At 43.1% G+C, this 24,374-nt stretch overlaps 2 protein-coding genes across 4 annotated transcripts; one reads left to right on the forward strand and one right to left on the reverse strand.

Moving 5' to 3' along the window:
• Positions 1-3,458: 3,458 nt before the first annotated feature.
• LOC119326782 lies at positions 3,459-7,413 on the forward strand. Of its 3 annotated transcripts, XR_005158178.1 has the most exons (5): positions 3,459-3,703; positions 4,044-4,141; positions 5,853-6,463; positions 7,076-7,294; positions 7,338-7,413. XR_005158178.1 is itself a non-coding variant. In XM_037600397.1 (4 exons), the coding sequence occupies exons 1-4, from the start codon at positions 3,554-3,556 to the stop codon at positions 7,084-7,086; spliced, it is 870 nt and encodes a 289-aa protein (XP_037456294.1). In that variant the 5' UTR covers positions 3,459-3,553; the 3' UTR covers positions 7,087-7,413. The 3 variants fall into 3 exon arrangements, 2 of the variants coding, with proteins under 2 accessions (XP_037456294.1, XP_037456289.1); XM_037600397.1 differs by having other exon boundaries at positions 7,076-7,413; XM_037600392.1 differs by lacking the exons at positions 7,076-7,294; positions 7,338-7,413 and having other exon boundaries at positions 5,853-6,754.
• Positions 7,414-7,829: 416 nt separating this feature from the next.
• LOC119326799 (protein disulfide isomerase-like 2-1) lies at positions 7,830-11,766 on the reverse strand. The gene is made up of 11 exons (XM_037600404.1): positions 11,574-11,766; positions 10,358-10,442; positions 10,118-10,215; positions 9,977-10,032; positions 9,437-9,554; positions 9,313-9,340; positions 9,106-9,197; positions 8,733-8,889; positions 8,522-8,646; positions 8,300-8,399; positions 7,830-8,211 (listed from the first exon to the last, which is right to left on the reverse strand). The coding sequence occupies exons 1-11, from the start codon at positions 11,747-11,749 to the stop codon at positions 8,143-8,145; spliced, it is 1,104 nt and encodes a 367-aa protein (XP_037456301.1). The 5' UTR covers positions 11,750-11,766; the 3' UTR covers positions 7,830-8,142.
• Positions 11,767-24,374: the final 12,608 nt, after the last annotated feature.

Raw genomic sequence — 24,374 nt, forward strand, 5'->3', positions numbered from 1 at the left:
ATGTCTCGACCATTTCGAGACTCCTCGTCATGTCCGTGATCACATCCGGGACTCCGAACAACCTTCGGTACATCAAAATGCATAAACTCATAATATAACTGTCATCGTAACCTTAAGCGTGCGGACCCTACGGGTTCGAGAACAATGTAGACATGACCGAGACACATCTCTGGTCAATAACCAATAGAGGGACCTGGATGCCCATATTGGCTCCTACATATTCTACGAAGATCTTTATCGGTCAGACCGCATAACAACATACGTTGTTCCCTTTGTCATCGGTATGTTACTTGCCCGAGATTCGATCGTCGGTATCCAATACCTAGTTCAATCTCGTTACCGGCAAGTCTCTTTACTCGTTCCGTAATACATCATCTCACAACTAACATATTAGTTGTAATGCTTGCAAGGCTTATGTGATGTGTATTACCGAGAGGGCCCAGAGATACCTCTCCGACAATCGGAGTGACAAATCCTAATCTCGAAATACGCCAACCCAACATCGACCATTGGAGACACCTGTAGTACTCCTTTATAATCACCCAGTTACGTTGTGACGTTTGGTAGTACCCAAAGTGTTCCTCCGGTAAACGGGAGTTGCATAATCTCATAGTCATAGGAACATGTATAAGTCATGAAGAAAGCAATAGCAACATACTAAACGATCGGGTGCTAAGCTAATGGAATGGGTCATGTCAATCAGATCATTCTACTAATGATGTGACCTCGTTAATCAAATAACAACTCATTGTTCATGGTTAGGAAACATAACCATCTTTGATTAACAAGCTAGTCAAGTAGAGGCAACTAGTGACACTCTGTTTGTCTATGTATTCACACATGTATTATGTTTCCGGTAAATACAATTCTAGCATGAATAATAAACATTTATCATGATTATAAGGAAATAAATAATAACTTTATTATTGCCTCTAGGGCATATTTCCTTCAAAAGTGTGTGACAGAATGAATACCTTTGTCACACTTAACCCTTTACGAAGTCGGAGGTAGCCGGCCTTGCTTCCAGTTGTTGGTGTCAAAGGGATGAATGGTCGTCGTCAATGTTGAGCGTTGTTGGTTGATGTAGTCGATGGAGAGGTACAAGATAGTCACTCTGAGGAAGTGTTGGTGATGAACTGGTGGCATGAGTGTGATGATCTGTGGAGGGGTCTCGGTGTTGATGAAGAACCTCCAAATTTGTCGTGGCCAAATGATGTGGAAACCTATATAAGGGCCTCGGGCACATCGATAGCTTCAGAACGTGCCCAAGAACGCTCAAATCAAAGTCTGGGGTCATAAATTAGAGCAAAAACGGTGAATTGGGGCAATGCTGAAATTACGATGCAACTTGCAACCTCTTGTTTAGCCCGGAAGTTCCGGGGGTAGGAGAGGAAGTTCCGGGGGTGCCCGGAAGGTCCAGGGTTCATAGAAGAACTGCGAGGTCGAACTCCAAATTTCAGATCTGAGTTTTGGGGTGGAGAAACTCGACTTTCAGGGCAAAAATGAAGCAGCAAAAGAAAAAAAATTGAGGATAGTGACACAAAGAAAAGGCAGATTCACGTGCCAAACACTAGATCCACGGATCTAAATCAACAAAAACTCACAAGGAACAATAATCACAAGAAATTTGGTATGGCTATTTTTGTGGAAAAATTTCGAATTAGGGCTTAAAACTTTGAACTGAGGGTAGAAAGTGGAGAGGTGTGGGTTTCAATTCGTGGCAACCTTGCTCTTGATACCAAATGGTGTAGGGCCAAACCCTTGTTTGCCCGATCTTCATGAATTAGAGGTGGATTTGAGGAGTAACATAAAGAACACAAGGGGGAAAGAACTCCATTGGAAAATATACATTCACAAGACACTCAAATCACAAGCAACGAGATAGATCACAAGCATCCAACAACAACAAAGAAAAAAATACATAAGCAGTTCGTCCGAATCTCTAGGAGAGATGGGTCTTGATAATCCTATGGTGGGATCCTTCTCCACAAGTGGAGTCCTTTGTACTCCTAAGGAGTCATCCCCTCAAGAGGAGGTCTTCATCTCCATGAGTGGAGCCATCTCCATGGAAGGAGTAATCCCATAAGGGGTGATACATCATACATGAGCTAAGCTCTATAGTTTTGGTTCTAATCTTAGATAACTCTAGAATGGAGGAGAGGGAAGGCTATATATATAGTCCTAGCCACAAAGGGGTAAGTGAGGAGGGGAACATGGGTTGCGCCCAACTCGCTGCGGCAGACAGGGGCCGGAAGTTCCGGGCTTCCCAAAGAGTTTGCACTGCTGCACATGAGGGATGCCGAAAGTTTCGGGGGCTAGAAGCTCCAAGATGGAGGCCGAAGGTTCCGGCGGCTCCAGCAAGGTTCACCTTGCTTCTTCCTCCTCTTCCATGCTTCCTTCGCGGATGGAGTAGGCGTGATCTTGTGCTTAGATTCCTTATCACGCTTCAAGCTCCGCTCAAACCTACGCATGTATAGAAGAGGAGGATCAAGTAGTATAACATGCAAAATGGATTGATTTCTGATCCTAAGCTCAAATGTACCCTGATGAACAGTAAAATAAAAACATAGTAAAAAAATCAAAAAAATCTAAACTTTTGTTGTGGTAAACTTTGACAAATGTCTTGTATACTTGCAAAACTTCAGCACGAAATAATATTCGTGAAACGCGTGGCAAATCAACACTCCAAAATGTTTTCAAAACTGGCATTTTTGAAACATCAGTTTTTTTGCCATGCCTTCCACAAATGTCATTTCGTACTGAAATTTTGCAAGCGTACTAAACATTTGTCGAAGTTTACCAAAAATATTTAGAATTTTTTAAATTCTTTTACTATTTTTTTTATTTTACTGTTAATAAGGGAGCATTTGAGCTCGGGAGCAGATACTCCATGTCCCAAATTTTAGGACTACTTTGAACTGAGAACAAAAATATAGAGATAGGGTAGCTGCTGAACCGTCATTTTTTGGCTCAAATGTCCTTAAAAACGTTTTTTGGGCAGCTGCCCTATTTTACATCACCTCCCAGAGATGCTCTAAAAACCCTTTTTTTGCAGCAGTTTCATTGGAATTTTGTATAAATTTCATGAGAAAGCATTTCTTTCTAAACATTTGTGTATAACTTCATGAGAAAACAATTCTTCCTAAAATCATGCGAGTTGGGATTTTGTGCTTAGACTCGGAGAGCAGAAAGAGAGAGAGATATTTCTCCCTTAGTAATTCATCTCTGAACTCAGTAAAAAGTAAAAAACCTCACTTTTTCGCAGCAATTTCACTGGAGTTTTGTATAAATTTCATGAGAAAACATTTCTTCCTAAAATTTCACGAAAACCTGAACATTTTTTTCTAAAAATTTGTGTATAAATTTCATGAGAAAACAATTCTTTCTAAAATCACGCGAGTTGGGATTTTGTGCTTAGACTCGGAGAGCGGAAACGAGACAGCGCTTTCTCCCCTCACTTTTCCCCTTCGACTCTTCTCCAGCTCCCACCCTCACCTCCAACTCCAAGAAGCAGCCAATCCAGCAACCCGTGCCGCGGCGCCGCGCCGCGCGGATGGCGGGTGGCAGCGGCGAGGGCGCCGCAATGTCGCCGCCTTCCTCCTCCGGTGTTGGCGGCGGCAGCGGTGGCGGAAAGCGCGGGAGGGATCCGGAGGAGGACGTGTACGTGGACAACCTCCACTCCCATAAGCGGTACCTCAGCGAGGTCGGCGCCCCTTCAGTCTCCATGGCTGTGCCTCCCCTTGGTTCTTGGTTTGGGCCTGAATCAGTTTGGGGAAACGGTTTTCTGTTTCAGATTCTGGGCGGTTTCTAGCTTCCATGAACAGAGTTCTTCTCTCGTTGCGTCGATTAGCGAATCCTTTGATCCGTGATTTTTCCACTAGGAGAGAGACGGGCTTCCTTGGTTTCTGGCGCTGAATTTTGTTCTTGCTGATCTCTAATTCTGCTTCTTACAATTTGTGCTGCCAACTCGTTTCAAATAGCTTCGAATTCTTGTAAAACTGTACTGAATATTGTTGCTTTATCAGCTGACTGTGATAATGCAGATAATGGCGTCCAGCCTGAACGGGCTGTCTGTTGGAGATTCGCTTGCCGACAACATCATGGAGTCCCCTGCGAGGTCGGAGAGTTTCTCTTGTGTCAGGTTTGTGTGCTCTGATTCCGTGTACATTTCATCATGTTTACATCTTTGCTCCTTGTCGAAAAGCGGGTCTCAGGAATCCAAGATATAGATATCATGTATACTCTTTCGATCTCGTAGTATCCAGTAGGATTACTATCAATCTATTATTTTCCAAATTCAGCAGCTAATGTAGGGCCTCTTTGATTCATGGGAAAAGTGGAGGAAAATATGTAATAGAAACTTCCTTTCGTGACATTGTTAATACATTTGATTCAGAGGATTTTCACATACGAAAAATGGAGGAATTTTTCCTTTGGTGTGATTTTCGAAGGAAAAACAAAGGAATTTTACCATCCACTCAAACTTTTTTTTGCATTTCTATGCACAAAGAACAAGGCAAAGGCCATAAGTTGCATATAAAACCAATATGATATTACCTTTGCATGTAGTTTTGATTTGAAGCTTCTTAGGATTCCTGTGTTTTTAATATTCCCTCGAATCAAACACCCAATTCCACAAAATTCCCGTGTTTTCACAATCCTCTGTTTTGCACGTGCAATCCTATCACATTCTTGTGTTTTTCATATTCCTATTTTTTTTTTGGAATCCTGTGAATCAAAGAAGCTCTATTATGTGAGAGGAGGAATGAAATATTTTTGTGGTTCCCTATCTATTTCAGTTATAATATGCTCATCTTTTGCCTAAAAGTGATCTATTATTCTATCTTATCCATACAGTTCTCTATAAATTTGTAAACACCCTAATTTTCTCTTTAATCTTTTGAGAAACACGGTCAATATCCTTGGGTTTCAGATTACGACAAACAGGGCTGGTGTGGCCTCTGTTTCAAATATTTCAGCAATTACTTGACCATAAATAAAAAATTAAGATTTGGGGATAGTAACTCCGGTGTGGTTTCTATTACATTTAAAATAGTGAGGGTATCATTTTCATCCATTCAACCCTTTCTCTAGCTTATCTAAAAGTTATGTTTACGATATTGCTGCATTTTCTAGAACAGCCACCACACTATAATATTTTATAAGATGACTAGCATAGTTTGTCAGAACTCCTTACAAAGTTCATGCTGATTTTCATAGTATGATTAAGCATCTAGGAATTAATATTACGTGTAACGGTACGGTTGGTTCTAATGTATTTGTAGTACAATTGTATTCCGAAGGTTATGTAATACACAGCATGAACAGTGAATAATCTGGACAAAGTCTTCCATCTATATGCTTATGACTAATCTGGAGCTTTTGGATACAATCTGATCCTTCTACTTTATTGCTCGATGATTGCATCCACATGTAAGCATTTAACTTACTGAGTCATTATAAGCATGTTCTAGAACATGTCAAGCTATCATGATATAATTAAGAATATTACTTAAGGAATGCTTCTGAATATTGTTGTCCACAGTGTCTTCTCGCCAGACGCTTATCCATTTAGGAGCCGTGGTCATAAGCAGTCTGCTTGAGGATAGAATACTTATATAAGTATATGCGTTCCGTCTGTCTTGATACACTTTGGAACCATCAAAGATCAATTATTGCTTGTTTGTTAGTTTTGGCAGGTCTTTTTTTCTTTTCTTGAATCCGTCTCTTTATATTTGATACAATTGATTGCGGGGCTTATTTCAGTAGGTATAATAGTGCTGCTCTTTCTCAGCAATTATATTTCTTATGGTGCACACGTTATAATGTGTTTTCCTATTTGTCACTTTCAGGGACGAAATAATCTCCCAATACTCACCAATGTCAGAAGACTCAGATGACTACCGGTACTTCGACACACAACTAAACCCCAACGGGAGTCAAGGCGATGCAATGGTCAGCCCATCAACTAGTCCAATGTCATCTCCTCATCGGTTCCAGAAACCGCAAGCTGGTTTCCTACCATCAAGCCCATATCCTCTCCCCAGCTGCTCCCTCTCATCCGTAGCTTGCTCTCACCCTCGACGTGGCTCCGAGAATGAAGGCCGGTTCCCGTCTTCACCCAATGACATGTGCCACGGCGCAGACCTGAGGCGAACCGCGCTACTGAGGTCGGTGCAGATGAGGGTGCATGGTCCCCACGCATACGACCCGTCATTCGGCAGCCGGCAGGAGCAAGAGCATGTCCATGAGCATGATGATGAACATGGTCATGAACATCTGGAAGATTTGAGAGGGCCGGAAAGACCATCTTGCAGGAAATCAATTGATAATGAAGCTAGTGGCTACCAGGGGGCTGAAAACAGCTATGGGCGGCAGGAGCGCGATATTGATTACATCGGCGGCTGCACAGCTGATGATGTCTTGAGTGGCCCCAAGTTCAAGCAAGAAGATGATAACCAAGGTAATTCTGACGCCAGTATGGATAAAACTAGATAGATACTATCAGAGTGCAATCACACAATGCAGTTGTTGTAGTATTAATTATGGCAATGGGAGATCAGGTTTTTTGCTGTTGTAATTTTCTATGCTGTTAGATTTGTTGCAATCTGGCTGTTTTCGGTAATCTTGAAATTGTGGCATTTGAGTACCTGTCTGCTGTTTGAACGAAAAAGTCCACAATGGGAGATCAGGTTTTTTGCTGTTGTAATCTTGAATTTTTTTTATAGCAATGGGAATTTTCTGAAAGCATCCAGCTCGTCTCTCTCCCTTTGCCGTCTCTTGTACAACAATCTCTTCAAAGGGTAGTTCTTAGATTACATAAGTAGTTTCTGTACAGTTTATGTGATTTTCTGCAGGTTTTTCTAGTTCAGATGTGTAGTTTCTGTACAGTTTATGTGATTTTGGACTATGAAATGATTCTGATGTTCCCATACGCAAAGATTTGATGTATTTCCATGGAACCAGCTAAAGATGTGTCCATCAATCATCACTAGAGTTGCTGTAAAGTTGTTTTTCTGATACAATTACATTTATTTTGCGAAAATCAGATAACACCCGAATGAACAACTTCCAGGTACTAACTGAACTTCGGGCTGTTCAGCTATCCACCAGCTCCGTGGAATTATAGGATCTGCAGAGCACCTATTTTCCAGCTCCACTATTTTAGCCTGCAGCTCCGCCAACTCCGCGAGCTGAGTCTGGAGCGGAGGGACTCCGAACACTCCCTCCTTGTCAACATTTTGAGACATTCCGTTACACTTCCAGCGGCTACATTACGTTTTTCCCAAACAAGGTTGTACACTGTTTAAGGCTACATTACGTTTTTCCCAAACAAGGTTGTACACTGTTTAAGAACGAAAATGCTATACTCACGGACTAATACGGGCTCTTTCCTTCTCCTTCTAATTAAACTTGCCCCCCTATTTTCAGTTGGGTGGGGCCCCTCGTCCTGATTTGCAGCCAATTAAAAAAAACACCTAAGACTCTCCGTGAAACCCCGTAAAATTGTTGCCCGTGTGTGTAGCATTGCCGGTTTAAGAATTATATTTCGCTATTGCCATACCATCCTGGAACAGCCCCAGTGCATCATGAGTGCAACGACCTAGCTTAATTCATCGCTCCATTCCCCCAACTACTCGTGGCGATCCATTCGAGGAAACGCAATACAGCATGCGATACAACTGTCTGTGCCGATCCCTATGTGGATCGACGGGTCTGATAACGGTACCATATATATATATAGTATATGACTCATATTGAATTTTTGCGAAGTAGAACAGTTAGCAGTCTGTTGAAATTGGAACGTTCAAGTGACAACTCTCTCCTCAGACTGAAAAAACACAAATGGCAGATTTATTAATGTCATCACCAGTTGGTACTGTTTGTTCTTGAGTAAACCCTTTTACTGCTAATAAAGTGAATCCCTGTAACCATAAAAGTTAACGGCAGAGAAAACAGATATCAGATGTTGTTCAACATTGAACCAGAACAGATAATCTATCGCCGCTAAACTTTCACTGCCATCTCTCTGATCTCTATTTCTCTCTGTCTTCCTTCACTTCTCTCTTGTGGCAGGTGGTACTGTTGCACTACTGACTACACCCCAACAATGGCAGGGCTGGGGCACGTGGGTCATCACCATTAAGAGGAGAAGGCTGAAAGAATGTTCTTCTTGATGGCGAATTCATCGGCTTTGGAAGGACTGATCGACTGTCATGTTATGAAACAGGAAATTAGGTCATAAATATGGAGATAAAGTAAAAATAATGTGATAAGAATCAACTTTCTTGTTGCCCACCTTCTCCAACAAGCGATGAAGCCTCTCAGTTTCCTTCTTGGTATAGTCAGAGCCCTTCTGCAATATCTTCTTTGCAACATTCACATAGATCTTTCCGTGCCTGGTTTATAGAAGAAAAATGTTTGAGGGCATCAATGGCATTGCTACTACTAACATTAAAATAAAATCTGAGAACAATTTGATAACTTGCAAACACAGTGGAGGAGAGGTAGAAGTTAGTACTTGACAGCAGGACCACTGAGCTTCGCAGCCTCCTCTTCAATTTTAGAGAGGATTTCCTTCCGCTTGTCATCAGCAGCACTGTGAAATTCCTTGACAAGAGCATCCAAACTTGCCACAAGCCCAGCCTACAGAAATTGCAACGGATAGGCTTTATCAGATTATTACATTTTACCCAGCTTACTTCCATAGTGTGCTCTCATGTGTGACCAACCTCTGAAGTAAGCTGACCCTTCGAATCACGGCTAGTTCCACTTTTCTCATTAATGAACTTAACAAAGTCATCTAACTCCCGACCGCTCTCATACTCTTCACCAGCTTTGTTACCCTTCGGGAAGAACTTCAATGTGGGAAAACCAGAAACTCCATACCTGAAAGTAATATACACGATTAAAATTCTTCTTCCATTATGTGGTTAAATATCATGCATAACCAAAATTGGTAGGTAAGTCAGATTAATGTGTTAGATTTAACAGGTCTTCCATTTGGGTTCATTCAGGAAAACTTCACGAAATTACATTAAAAAAAAGGGAGACCAGTCTACAAAAGTCATTAGAAGTTTAGAACAGAGAATTCAGAGTGCATACTTCTCAGCCAAGCTTGTGTATTTGTCAGCATCAAGATTAGCAATCACAACACCCTCATCTTGCTCGAAAACAGAGGCCACCTTCTCATATATCTAAGAAATTACAAACTTGAGTTAGAAAGCTGAAAAATGAAGATGCATGACATTTCTTGTATGAGAAAAGTATATTATTAAGGAAATTGCCAGGTTACTGAGATCTACAACTAACCGGAGCAAGACTCTTGCAGTGACCACACCTGTCAAGCAAAAATGGCACTTGATGAAATTATGTCCATTAAAGTGGTGCAATGAAGTAGATTTTGGTGCATAGCAAACTGATCATAATAACCTACCATGGGGCATAGAACTCAACAAGGACATCTTTGGTTTCATCAAGGACAACTGAGTCAAAGGTTTCCTCGGTCAGAACCACAACACTTGAAGGAACTGCTGCTATCTTCACATTGGTTGCTGAAAGACAGATGTCAAAGATTAAAGGACCACCATGAAGTTATAAGGCTAGTAACACTCAACAGGACTAAAACGAAAATGAGAGACACCAACATATACATATAAATATAATGATGCTACACAAGTAACTCCAGCAGCCTTTCCAGTATTAACTGTTAAGTGTATAACTGAAGATGAATGGTACCAATAGCACATGCACAAGTGACAAGGGGGTCAAAGGAAGTGCCACCACATTGCTTAAGTGCTAATAATTGTCTAATTTCTACTTCAGTGTGATGCTTATCTTCCAACTTAGTTTTCCTGTGGTGAAACCTTAAATGTTCTACATAATCCATTAAATGGTCATAGAGAACCCGACTGACTTGAAACCCACCTAAGACAGCATGGCTGGAAAATGTACTACACCACAAGTTGGAGTTTACCTGCTTCAGAGTTAACATATTCTGTAAGGGCTTCAGCAGTGCGTTGACCCTCATACCTAAACAATGAGTTCAACATTAAGTTTTCAGATTTTATTTTATAACAAAAAGTGAATTGATCAAAAACAAAGTGTGCATTCTCACTTCTTGGGCTCCAAGGAACCTTTGGGAAACCACTGGATTGTGGGGTAGCCAGAAACTCCATACTTGCTGCACACACTCTTGTGCTCATCGCAGTCAACCTGGATAGAGAGAAACTTGGTAAATATGCCATAACAAATACTATGCAATTTAGAGGCTAATAACAGTATATGTTATACAGTTGTTGGCAAAAAAATGTTATAGCATTAATGTACAAAACACTTTCAAAAGCACGAAATTTACCTTGGCAATCAAGACTGATTTAGCCTTTCTAAAACTTGCAGCAAGCTTCTCATATTCCGGAGCAAGCTTCTTGCAGTGGCCACACCTATAAAACAGAAAACAATCATCAAATAATGAACCAAAGAGTAGAAAAGTACAGTCATCTAAGGAAGAAATAGTTTTTACAAACAAGATAATAAATATGAGACTAACAGAAATAGTAGACACGATTTTAAATGCAATTGCCTCTGATCAACTAGGATTGGTTCGTATATTGATAATATTACTTACCACAACTATGAATAATTTACATGGATCACTTGGTATGATTTGCAATCCATCAGTTGATAGCTTGGTTTAAGCTTTTCCTCGTTACAATAGATTATTGTTTTCATACTTGCAATGAATTATTACTGTTGATTTTGATGCACCAAACAAGTCACCCATAAGCCTGAGCTGGTATTGAAAGATGGGTTTTGAGCTCAACAGCTCTTGGCTTTGATAATATATTCAGTTCGATGCACCAACTGATTCACCGACAAGCCTATGGTATAAGGTAGAAAATATAGTTCAACACTTACTGGAACAACCCAAGTAGTAAAAACTTAAGTTCATTCTGACACACAAAGCAAATAAGCATTCTACCATTGAATATGATCCAAAAAAAAAACCCACCAGATATCTAACAACATCAAAGATGACCCTTAAAGCGGACGCTTTACTTGCTATGACAATGCGCATGTAAGCCAAAGATGCATTAAGATCACCACAAAATAAGATTTGATCGGAATCTACTACCGGTAGACCGTTTCTACTCTCGTACCCAGATTTTTTTCAAACAAATCTGAGATCCAAAAACTGGGATCAGAATTGCAGCAAAATTCTCAACAGGCTAATACCAATTCCAATTCTGGTGCACGCCAAAAGGAGATCAAAACAGTTCCGTCTGCCAGCGTGAACAAGGCAGATCGTTTGTTTTAGCTAAAGATCCCGATATTTTCCCACTCCAACGGGAGTTCGGTCCAGCAGCATCTAGACTGCTCTACTCCGAGCTACAATTTCGCTACGATCCGTCCCAGCGGCAACCCGTGCACGATCCCATCAGAGATCCGAGCTCTGCGACCAGGGGAGGAAGCAAAGCAGCCACGGATCCAGATCCAAGCGGCTCACGCGCAGGTCAAACTACACAAGTACGTCGTGACACGAGGAGATAGGGAGGGCAGGGAGAGCCACGGACCAGGGAGCGTAGAACTCGACGAGCGCGCCACGGTCCTGGCCGACCTCCTTCTCGAAGGTGGACTCCGTGAGGGCGAGCACCTCGTCGCCGTCGGCGGCGGCTGGGTAGAGCGCCGCGGCCGCGAGCAGGAGTAGGACGGGGAGGAGGGTTTTGCGGTAGATCTGAGGGGTCGCCATGATCTGTTTTGCTGCGAGCTCGGGTGACCGGGGTGAGCAGGTTAATATACGGTTGGCACCTGTTCTTCTTGCACTAGTAGTTGGTGGGCCCACGGCGGGCCCGATTCGATAGAAGGATATAACTTCATATCATGTTTATTGTGGAAAGTATTTAATTTTCAGATTTCCCTCAAACTTTTTTTAAGTTTTCAGATGTCCCTAGAAAAAATAATTTTCAGATAAATTTATTATCTTCTAGAGGGAAAATATATACATCTAATAGTCGGTATAAATGTTATAATTGATATGAGATGTATAAGCTTTCGCAACAAACGCTTTGGCTTCCTAGTGTTCCACGTCACACAAATGTCGCGTTTGCTCGTTGCCGTCCACACCTGAATGCTCTCGTACGAGCGACTCTCCACAGTGACCTTATCTTTCTCCCCTATTTCATCGTCTCCACTCACTTCTACGATGTCCCTCGTCGACACTTCTCTTTACTCCCCGTCACTGTGCTCGCGCACCTCCGTCCCCGCCGCATTCATGTATCTCCACCTCTGTCGCGCAGCTTTGCATTTGCTCCCGGCTCCATCCCTTTCCTTGTCGGTGATCATGGGGATCCAGCGTGCACTTTCTTCGCCGCTCACGTGGCCCCGTCCTTTCCTTCGTCCTGTGAGTAGGAGCATCAGAGGTTTTGTGTGCGGCCGCATGATGAGGACCTATGGAGGTCTCGTGACGGTCGTGCTATAAGAAGCATTGGAGGTCCTGCAGGTGGACGTGTGGGAAAGAGCAAGGCGCCATCCGACTTTCGTGCGGCTGGGCCTGTGCCGGTGGACCCGGCAGTCTACAGTCGCCCTGTGATCGGCATCGTCACGCACCTGGACGACGATGTGGCGGGGGGTTCAACAATGGCACCTCTTCCTCCTACATCGGTCCATCGCTTGTCAAGTTCGTCGAGGCCAGCGGCATCCGCGTCATCCTACTCACCTACAACGAGCCTCTTCGAGATCTGTGCACTACTGTAGGATGCTGCTAATGCGACACTATGATCAGAGGCCCTTCGACAAAACTGTGTGCGATGCAATAATCGCAAACGGTGGTGTAAAAACCGTCAAAAAAGGTGCAAAATGTTTGCGATGAAGGATGCATCAAACAAAATTCAGATTTAAGTTGCGTGTGCGATGCAGGGCATACGGTTTAGTTTAATTAACCGTTTGCGATGAGGAGGAACAAAAGAAACGGGCAGCCAGATTAAGGTGTGTGTGATGTACAACATACGGTTCACTCGGATGAACAGTTTGTGATTAAGCAACACAAAAGAAACGGTCAGCCAGATCAAGGTGTGTGCGATGTACAACATACGGTTCACTCCGATGAACTGTTTGTGATTAGGCAACACAAAAGAAACGGTCAGCCAGATCAAGGTGTGTGCGATATACGACATGCGGTTCACTGGGATGAACTGTTTGTGTTGAGACAAGAGAACAGAAACGGTTCAATATAATAAATACCATGAAGATTGCAAGGTTCAAATTCAAAGATTACAATGCCCAAATTCACACATTGCATACTTCGTCATTTCTGCAAAGGGATCAGTCGCTGACAAGTCATGTATGGGTTTGACACAATGACTTCCAAATTACTCTGTCATATGCTCTTCCAATACGAAGTTTAGCTTTTTTGGAGCCTCTTCCATTCTGCAGTACCTGCCGGCTCTGATCAACATACCATTCATCTTTCCTAATTAAATGCGTGTTCAACCTCAGTACCCTCAACACCCTTTCTCTGGCAAGAAAGAATCTGGCGAGTGTAATCTCCGGTAAGGTCCCTCGGTAGGAGTTGAAAGTAATATTTGAGAGATGCAGATCCAGGCATTCGATGTGATTGTCGTTATAAACATTATCCACCTACATGCCTATTATTATCTACAAAAGAAGAGAACGTGTTAGTGCCTGCATGCAGTTTTGAACACTACTACAATCCTATTTGGTTTGCAGGATTTGTAAAATGCACCAACGTGCCATCTTTGATCTGACATGATTAACACGGGCATTTTATTACAATCTAGAAACATGTAGCCTTCTTCACAAGAGGTTTGATTGGATAAAAAAAACCCTAAGAAAACTAGTACAAATGAATCCAAAGGAGAAATGCTTATGGATTTTAACCATATGAATCAAGCAACCAATATGGGGTGGGGGGTGTATGTCCTGAAATCCTCCAAAATTCCTTCAGAAATCGTACTAGTACATTGTCATTGTAAACTTGGGAAAACGTGCAAAAATTTGAACTCCCTTGTGGTTAACATTTAACAGGAAAGGAACATCACCTCGATATACAACTTCTTCAAGCACGGAAAGCATCTCAGGCAACTAACAACTTGGTCCAGGTTGGGGCCGACAGATTCTAGTGCCAAGACCTTCACTGTGCCCAGAATCTGGGTGAAGCTTTGTTGGATGACAGATGAACATACATCTTCAAAACTAGAAATAATGTTGATATCAAGAAGGAGAGGTATAAGGCGACTGTTGTACCAGAAAATAGTAGTATTTGACAGACAAGTAGCCCACCACTGTCAATTTTGGTGGAGAAATGACATTGATTCTTGTTGGACCTTGTTGATCAACTACAAGTAATCTCTCAAGTGAAGGTGTGTCCTCAATGACCATATTGTGGTCTACCTTTTGTGATCTCTCGTTGCAGCACCAACAACACACATAAATAGTCTGGAGAGTCCTGGAGGTGATGTGCAAGGTACTCGACCAATTCATCGCCTGAAGACGAAGGAACTCGAGTGTAGTACAACCGCAGAGCAGGCGCTCCATGTCATCCTTTGGGATGCAGACGGCGACGAGCTCGAGGTGCTTCATTCGTGGTAGAAAAAGAGCAGGCGCGTCATTAAGGGGGGGGTGGTAGTTCATGAACTTGGCGAGGTGCAGCGTGGGCGCGAAGCGGAGCGCGGACGTTGGCGTCAAGCGCATATGCCCATCATTAAAACTGAGCTTCTCGAGCTGATCTATGGCAAGGGATCGGAACAACCCATCAAGCTTGGCTCGGTCCTTGCCATTGAAACGGAACTTTCCTGTGATAAGGCCTTTGATTGGGCCATGGTGACTGCCGAGGATCTGGGAGAACGCATCCAAGCTTTGGCGATAGCCATGGCAGAGCTCGTGGGCGTCGAGGAGGTCGACAGGGGTGAGGAGCCATAGGGGGCGCCACTGTCGGGAAAGGGCCGCTGTCCTCGCCCGATATTTGATTGGGAGGAGGGATATGATGACTATCAACATATCATCCGGGAGGTTGTTGATGAAGTCTAGGCCTGCTGAAGTCGCTTGCGGTTCTTTCTCGACCCGCCTCCGCTTGTTGGCAGCCTCGTCGTCGTCAGCGACGGAAACCTCTGTCTCCATATTCACACCGTGGTCCGGTGCTTCAGCAGCCCCGACGTCACCACTCCCTCCGATGGGGCGCTTCGACGGCATCGTCATACACCGACGGCTTTGAGGACTCAGAGCGGCGTCGAGGATGCGGGCGGAGAGAGAAGATCGTGTGTGTGGCGAGTATGGGGGGTGCGGCCGCTCGGCCGCGCCATTAATACAGACCAGTGGGAGCGACGCGGGCGGTGGTCCAAGGCTGTCTCGCTTCCCGGTGAGAACGACTGTGTAATCTCTATGAATGAAATCTATGCTTAATTACTAAATTTTAGTTGCAAAAAATAGATAGTGCTATTGATTTTTAGCTGCATATTTTGAAAAATCGCAGTGTCTCTTGGCTTAGCGCCGAAGTCTGGCTTTAATTTGCATACTGTAATCTGAACTGTTTGCGTTGAAGAAATGCACAGATCATGCATTGAACAGCTTGCACGCTTCCCGGTGAGCCTGCGCACCGGGCTGCGCTCGCACGCCTCCCGTTCAGTCAAGCAGCTGTCCACACGGCACCTCCTATAGCCATTAAAACCAAGACACGTGGGGTCACGTGAATGGTTAACAGAACACACATGGTTTGAATTGGTACAAACGTTTGAGATATTAAAGTGGCAGCTATTTTTTCAAAATGCCTTTGTTGGCTGTTATTAGAGTGCGCCTTCTCTCAAAATGGACACGAAAAATACCACAGCATGTCGGGTGCCATTCCATGATAGCGTGCCAAGTTTCATGAATTTTAGACGAGTTTTGGATTTACTAGAATTTAACAGCCATGTATCTCAACGTTTTGCCGGCAATCAACAGTCCCCTCGTGTTTGAAATTCATTCCCATTTCTTGCATGGGACCTAAGCATGCAGCCAAGGACACATATTTGATTTTTCAACCAATTTATATGCACTGGAGCATGTGCATGTATTTCGAATTTGAATTATGCACATAAAATGCCTAAAAAACCCAGTTAATGTATAAAAATGTCCAAACGAACCCCGAAAAATTCCAAAACTTAACACAACACTCCTGTTGTTCTATGTTGGCACTAGAATTTTTTTGAAAGCAATAAGAGGCAACGGATATCGTTTCATCCTCAAAGGTGGCACGTTCCGTACCGAAACCATCAGTCTTGTTGTGAGAAGCTTATACCCAAACCTGCCCCAAATGGGACAAAAAATTTACCACGACATGTTGATGCCGTTCCATGATAGCATGCCAAGTTTCATGAATTTCAGATGAGTTTTGGATTTACTAGAATTTAAAAACCAGGTATCTCAATGTTTGCGGCCGAGCGACGGTGGCAGGGTGTTTGAAATTCATTCCCATTTTTGCATGGGACCTAAGCATGGAACAAAGGACAAAAATTTGATTTTTCAACCTGTTTATATGCACTAGAGCATGTGCATGTAGTTCAAATTTGAATTATGCACCTGAAATGCCTACAAAACCAAGTTAATGTATAAAAATGTCCCAACGAACCCCCAAAATTCAAAAATTAAACACAACACTCCTGTTGTTCTATGTTGACACTAGAAATTTTTTGAAAGCAATAAGAGGCAACGAATATTGTTTCGTCCCCAAAGGTGGCACGTTCCCTACCGAAACCATCACGCTTGTTCTGAGAAGCTCTGGTTTGTGAGAAGCCTATACCCAAACCTACCCCAAATGGGACAAAAATTTTACCACGGCATGTTGATGCCGCTCTATGATAGCATGCCAAGTTTCATGAATTTCAAATGAGTTTTGGATTTACTATAATTTAAAAATCAGGTATCTCAATGTTTGCGGCCGAGTGACGGTGGCAGGGTGTTTGACATTCATTCCCATTTCTTGCATGGGACCTAAGCATGCACCCAAGGACAAAGATTTAATTTTTCAACCAATTTACATGCACTAGAGCATGTGCATGTAGTTCAAATTTGAATTATGCACATAAATGCATTGAAAACTCAGTTAATGCATAAAAATGTCCAAACGAACCCCGAAAAATCACAAAAATTGACACAACACTTCTATTGTTCTATGTTAACACGAGAAACTTTTTGAAAGCAATAAGAGTCAATGGATATCGTGTCATCCCCAAAGGTGGGACATTCCCTACCGAAACCATCATGCTTGTTGTGAGAAGCATATACCCAAACCTGCCCCAAATGGGAAAAAAATTACCACAACATGTTGATGCCGCTCCATGATAGCATGCCTAGTTTCATGAATTTCAGACGAGTTTTGGATTTACTAGAATTTAAAAGCTAGGTATCTCATTGTTTTGTCGGCAATCAACGGTGCCTTGGTGATTGAAATTCATTACCATTTATTGCATGGGACCTAAGCATGCACCCAAGGAAACAGATTTGATTTTTCAACCAATTTATATGCACTGGAGCATGTGCATTGTCACGCCCAATATGCGACCCTATCCTAAAGGAACTCGAAGGTCCCACCAAGGATAGAAGCGCGTATTGGAGACGCTTTTGCAAGGTGGATATCATTACATCGTACCATTACATAATAGTTGGGTATACATACAAGAGGCATAGAATGTCACATGAATACAACAACATCATACATAAGAGCAACATCCAACTATGGATAAAACACAAACAGAAACTCAAACGACATCCACCTTGCTAGCCTAGGCTGCCGACTAGGGACCTATCCCCTGAACGACGAAGTAGAAGAAAAACTCAAAACAAGCAAGCATTGCTCTCACGTCATGATCATTGCATTACCTGTACCTGCAACTGTTGTTCTAGTAATCTGTTAGCCACGAGGACTCAGCAATCCCATTACCATGGGTATCAATACTAGCAAAGCTTAATAGGTATGGAATGGATAAGTGGTGGGGTTGCAGCAGCGTCTAAGCATGATTTGGTGGCTAACTTACGAATACAAGAATAAGATGAGAAGCTACGCAAACGGTCGCAAACTAGTAATGATCAAGAAGTGATCCTGAAACTACTTACGTCCAAACATAACCCAAACCGTGTTCACTTCCCGGACTCCGCCGAGAAGAGACCATCACGGCCACACACGCGGTTGATGCATTTTAGTTAAGTCAAGTGTCAAGTTCTCTACAACCGGATATTAACAAATTCCCATCTGCCACATAGCCGCAGGCACGGCTCTCAAAAGTTTATACCCTGCAGGGGTGTCCCAACTTAGCCCATTATAAGTGTCGGTGTCAAAACCAGCGGATCTCGGGTAGGGGGTCCCGAACTGTGCATCTAAGGTCGATGGTAACAGGAGACGGGGGACATGATGTTTACCCAGGTTCGGGCCCTCTCCATGGAGGTAATACCCTACTTCATGCTTGATTGATCTTGATGAATATGAGTATTACAAGAGTCGATCTACCACGAGATCTTAATGGCTAAAACCCTAGAAGTCTAGCCTATGGGATTATGATCGTCCCTTATGGACTGAACCCTCCGGTTTATATAGGCACTGTAGGGTGCTAGGGTTGTACAAAGTCGGTTACAGAGAAAGGAACCTACATATCCGAATCGCAAAGCTTGTCTTCCACGCAAAGGAGAGTCCCATCCGGACACGGGAAGAAGTCCTCTATCTTGTATCTTCATAGCCCAACAGTCCGACCCATGTTAATAGTCCGACCGTCCGACGACCCCTTAATCCCGGACTCCCTCAGTAGCCCCTGAACCAGGCTTCAATGATGAGGTGTCCGGCATGCAGATTGTCTTCGACATTGCAATGCGGGTTCCTTCTCCGAATACTCCAGAATAGTCTTCGAACACAAGAATCGTGTCCGGCTCTGCAAAACAAGTTCTACACACAACCGTAGAGAGTATAATACTCCACGAATCCAATCTGCTTTTCATAGCATGCCATGACGTCACCGCCTGGTCATTATTCAAACTGTTTTAAAGTCTGCTGCTTCATATTTCGAGGTGCAATTTTATTTGCACGGCTTGTCAAAGCAGAGATTGTTGGGGAACCTAGTAATTTCAACAGTTTTCCTACGCACACGCAAAGATCATGGTGATGCATAGCAACGAGAGGGGAGAGTGTATCTTCATACCCTTGAAGACCGCTAAGCGGAACATTTATCAACGCGGTTGATGTAGTCGTACACCTTCACGATCCGCCCCGATCAAGTACCAAACGTACGACACCTCCTCGTTCAGCACACGTTCAGCTTGATGACGTCCTCGCCTTCTTGATCCAGCAAGACGGGCGAAGTAGTAGATGAGTTCCAGCAGCACGACGGCGTGGTGACGGTGTTGGTGAAGAACAATCTCCGCAGGGCTTCGCCTAAGAACTACGGAAACTATGACGGAGGATAAACTAGAGGGGACAGGGTTGCCGGCACACGGCTTGGTGTTTCTTGATGTGTCTTTGGTGCTAGCCCCGCCCCTCTATTTATATGTTGAGCCCTGGGGTTGAAACTTGGAGCAAAAGCCTCCTCAAAGTCGGGTTTGCCCGAAAGGCAAGAGTCCCACTCAGACTCCAGGATCAAACGCCACAATCCTGGCGTCTGGCCCAGGGCCATACGCCAGGGTATCCGGCGTTTGGCCCTCTGGCCTCCGCAAAACTCCTTTTGCACCGACTTATAGCCCCGTGGGCCTGACCCCTTGGCCTAACCATATCATCCAATATATGAATCTTTACCTCCGAACCATTCCGAAGCTCCTCGTCATGTTCGTGATCTCATCCAGGACTCCGAACAACATTCGGTCACCAACATACATAACTCATATAATACTATATCGTCAATGAACGTTAAGCGTGCAGACCCTATAGGTTCGAGAACTATGTAGACATGACCGAGACACCTCTCTGGTCAATAACCAATAGCGGAACCTGGATGCCCATATTGGCTCCTACATATTCTACGAAGATCTTTATCGGTCGAACCGCATAACAACATACGTTGTTCCCTCTGTCATCGGTATGATACTTTCCCGAGATTCGATCGTCGGTATCTCAATACCTAGTTCAATCTCGATACCAGCAAGTCTCTTTACTCGTTATGTAATGCATCATCCCGCAACTAACTCATTAGTCACATTGCTTGCAGGGCTTATAGTGATGTACATTACCGAGAGGGCCAGAGATACCTCTCCGACAACCGGAGTGACAAATCCTAATCTCGAAATACGCCAACTCAACATGTACCTTCGGAGACACCTGTAGAGCTCCTTTATAATCACCCAGTTACGCTGTGACGTTTGGTAGCACACAAAGTGTTCCTCCGGTAAACGGGAGTTGCATAATCTCATAGTCATAGGAACATGTATAAGTCATGAAGAAAGCAATAGCAACATACTAAACGTTCAAGTGCTAAGCTAACGGAATGGGTCAAGTCAATCACATCATTCTCCTAATGATGTGATCCCGTTAATCAAAAGACAACTCATGTCTATGGCTAGGAAACTCAACCATCTTTGATCAACGAGCTAGTCAAGTAGAGGCATACTAGTGACATTATGTTTGTCTATGTATTCACACATGTATTATGTTTCCAGTTAATACAATTCTAGCATGAATAATAAACATTTATCATGAAATAAGGAAATAAATAATAACTTTATTATTGCCTCTAGGGCATATTTCCTTCAGTCTCCCACTTGCACTAGAGTCAATAATCTTGTTCACATCACCATGTGATTTAACACCAACATTCACATCTGTATGTGATTAATACCCATAGTTCACATCGTCATGTGATCAACACCCAAAGGGTTTACTAGATTCAATAATATAGTTCACATCGCTATGTGATTAACACCCAAAGAGTACTAAGGTATGATCATGTTTTGCTCGTGAGAGAAGTTTAGTCAACGGGTTTGTTACATTCAGAGCCGTATGTATTTTGCAAATATTCTATGTCTACAATGCTCTGCACGGAGCTACTCTAGCTAATTGCTCCCACTTTCAATATGTATCCAGATTGAGACTTAGAGTCATATGGATCGGTGTAAAAGCTTGCACCGATGTAACTCTTTACGATGGGCTCCTTTATCACCTCCATAATTGAGAAATATTTCCTTAGTCCTCACTAAGGATATTCTTGACTGCTGTCCAGTGATCTACTCTTAGATCAAAATTGTACTCCCTTGCCAAACTCAGAACAAAGTATACAATAGTTTTGGTACACAACATAGCATACTATATAGAACCTATGACTGTGCATAGGGAATGATTTTTCATTCTCTTTCTATTTTCTGCCATGGTCGGGTTTTGAGTCTTACTCAACTTCACACCTTGCAACACAGGCAAGAACTCCTTCTTTGACTGTTCCATTTTGAACTACTTCAAAAACTTATCAAGGTATGTACTCATTGAAAAATCTTATCAAGCGTCTTGATCTATCTCTATAGATCTTGATGCTCAATGTGTAAGCAGCTTCACCGAGGTCTTTTATTGAAAAACTTTTATTCAAGTATCCTTTTATGCTATCCAGAAATTCTATATCATTTCCAATCAATAATATGTCGTCCACATATAATATCAGAAATGCTACAAAGCTCCCACTCACTTTCTTGTAATTACAGGCTTCTCCAGAAGTCTGTATAAAACCATATGCTTTGATCAAACTATCAAAGCGTTTATTCTAACTCCGAGAGGCTTGCACCAGTCCATAAATGGATCGCTGGAGCTTGCACACTTTTTTAGCACCTTTCGGATCTACAAAACCTTCTGGTTGCATCATATACAACTCTTCTTCCAGAAATCCATTCAGGAATGTAGTTTTGACATCCATTTGCCAAATATCATAATCATAAAATGCGGCAATTGCTAACATGATTCGGACAAACTTAAGCATCACTACGGGTGAGAAGGTCTCATCGTAGTCAACCCCTTGAACTTGTCGAAAACCTTTCGCAACAAGTCCAGCTTTGTATATAGTAAGACTACTATCAGTGTCCGTCTTCTTCTTGAAGTCCATTTATTCTCTATGGCTTACCGATCATCGGGCAAGTCCACCAAAGTCCACACTTTGTTCTCATACATGGATCCCATCTCAGATTTCATGGCCTCAAACCATTTCGTGGAATCTGGGCTCATCATCTCTTCCTCATAGTTCGTAGGTTTATCATGGTCTAGTAACATGACTTCTAGAATAGGATTACCGTACCACTCTCGTGCGGACCGTACTCTGGAAGACCTACGAGGTTCTGTAGTAACTTGATTTGAAGTTTCATGATCATCATCATTTGCTTCCTCGCTAATTGGTGTAGGCATCACTGGAACTGATTTCAGTGATGAACTATTTTCCAATTCGGGAGAAGGTACTATTACCTCATCAAGTTCTACTTTTCTCCCACTCACTTCTTTCGAGAGAAACTCCTTTTCTAGAAAGGATCCATTAGCAACAAATATTTTGCCTTTGGATCTGTGATTAGAAGGTGTACCCAAAATTCTCCTTTGGGTATCCTATGAAGACGCATTTCTCCGATTTGGGTTCGAGCTTATCAGGTTGAAACTTTTTCACATAAGCATCGCAACTCCAAACTTTAAGAAACGACACCTTAGGTTTATTGCTAAACCATAGTTCATACGGTGTTGTCTCAACGGATTTATATGGTGCCCTATTTAACGTGAATGCAGCTATCTCTAATGCATAACCTCAAAACGATATTGGTAAATCGGTAAGAGACATCATTGATCGCACCATATCAAATAAAGTGTAGTTATGATGTTCGGACACACCGTTACGCTGTGGTGTTCCAGGTGGCATGAGTTTGTGAAACTATTCCACATTATTTTAACTGAAGGCCAAACTCATAACTCAAATATTCATCTCGACGGTTAGATTGCAGAAACTTTATTTTCTTGTTATGGTGATTTTCCACTTCACTCTAAAATTCTTTGAACCTTTCAACTGTTTCAGACTTATGTTTCATCAAGTAGATATACCCATATCTGCTCAAATCATTTGTGAAGGTCAGAAAATAACGATACCCGCCACGAGCCTTAATACTCATTGGTCTGCATACATCGGTATGTATTATTTCAAACAAGTCAGTAGCTCATTCCATTGTTCCGGAGAACGGAGTTTTAGTCATCTTGCCCAAAAGGCACGGTCGCAAGCATCAAGTGATTCATAACCAAGTGATTCCGAAAATCCATCTTTATGGAGTTTCTTCATGCGCTTTACGCCAATATGACCCAAATGGCAGTGCCACAAATAAGTTGCACTATCATTATTAACTTTGCATCTTTTGGCATCAATATTATGAATATGTGTATCACTACGATCGAGATCCAACAAACTATTTTCATTGGGTGTATGCCCATTCACTACTAGGGAAAAAGCCTATACACAGAATCTTACCAGCAACGCTCCTCAAAATACGATGCTACTGCTATTTAGCAGCAGCACGTGATAGCAAAATGCGCTGCTGAAAGCAACATACCAGTAGTGCGTCCACCACAAACCGCGCTACTGCTCTAATTGCCATGACCTCGCCCCCCGCTAGTTATAGCAGTAGCGCCCTATAATGAACCGCGCTACTGCTATGGAAGTTAGCAGCAGCGCGCTTAGTAGAAAACCGCTACTGCTAAGATCAGCCCACAAGTTTAGTCCCACCTCGCTCCGTGAACAGGGTGTTTACCACCTTAAATATGTTATTTCTGAAACTATCACAACCAGTTGGTCTTCACTGAACTCTATGTGTAAAATTTGTGGCCGCAATATGAGTCCTCTCCGGTTCCTACCGAAGAGGACTCATATTGACAATTCAGATTGTACACAAAAAGATCATTGATGGCCAATGTATTTTTGCATTGACGTATTTTTGTATAGTTACACTTAGCAGTAGCGGTTTATATGCAAAGCGCTACTGCTATTCAGATTATCTATAGCGTGTTTTGGCAAACGCGCTACAACTATCCCTACCTTATCCCCACGCGCACGACCTCTCTCTCACTCACACTCTCACTCTCGCCCGCGTGCCCATAACCGTCGTCGTGCGTCGCCGCCGCCGCCGCCTTCGTCCGTCCGCCGCCGAGGTACTCCCCTCCTTCCGTCCCTCCTCCGTCCTCCTTGCACATCCTCCCTCCGCCTGCGGCCACTCCTCCCTCCTCCGCCGCCGCCCTCCTCCCTCCGCCTACGGCCGCCCCTCCCCCCTCCTTCGCCGACAGCCCTCCTCCCACCGCCCTCGACCTCGCCGCCCCTAGCTACCTCTCCGTCGCCCCCCACCCCCTGCCACTAGTTAGTACTAGATTTAGTAGTAGTAGATGTTAATTTAGGGTTCATAGCTAGTACTAG

The sequence above is a fragment of the Triticum dicoccoides genome, chromosome 1B, assembly GCF_002162155.2.
Source record: "Triticum dicoccoides isolate Atlit2015 ecotype Zavitan chromosome 1B, WEW_v2.0, whole genome shotgun sequence".
In the NCBI taxonomy this organism is placed as follows: domain Eukaryota; kingdom Viridiplantae; phylum Streptophyta; class Magnoliopsida; order Poales; family Poaceae; genus Triticum; species Triticum dicoccoides.

Bases quoted from the DNA above. Each gene is read 5' to 3' on its own strand.
- LOC119326782 (XM_037600392.1), top strand. From the start codon at position 3,554: ATGGCGGGTGGCAGCGGCGAGGGCGCCGCAATGTCGCCGCCTTCCTCC. The intron at 3,704-4,043 runs GTCGGCGCCCCT...GTGATAATGCAG, and splicing joins ATAAGCGGTACCTCAGCGAG to ATAATGGCGTCCAGCCTGAA. The intron at 4,142-5,852 runs GTTTGTGTGCTC...TGTCACTTTCAG, and splicing joins GAGAGTTTCTCTTGTGTCAG to GGACGAAATAATCTCCCAAT.
- LOC119326799 (XM_037600404.1), bottom strand. From the start codon at position 11,749: ATGGCGACCCCTCAGATCTACCGCAAAACCCTCCTCCCCGTCCTACTC. The intron at 8,647-8,732 runs GTTGGTCACACA...CAATTTCTGTAG, and splicing joins AGGGTCAGCTTACTTCAGAG to GCTGGGCTTGTGGCAAGTTT. The intron at 8,400-8,521 runs GTACTAACTTCT...TCTATAAACCAG, and splicing joins CTCAGTGGTCCTGCTGTCAA to GCACGGAAAGATCTATGTGA.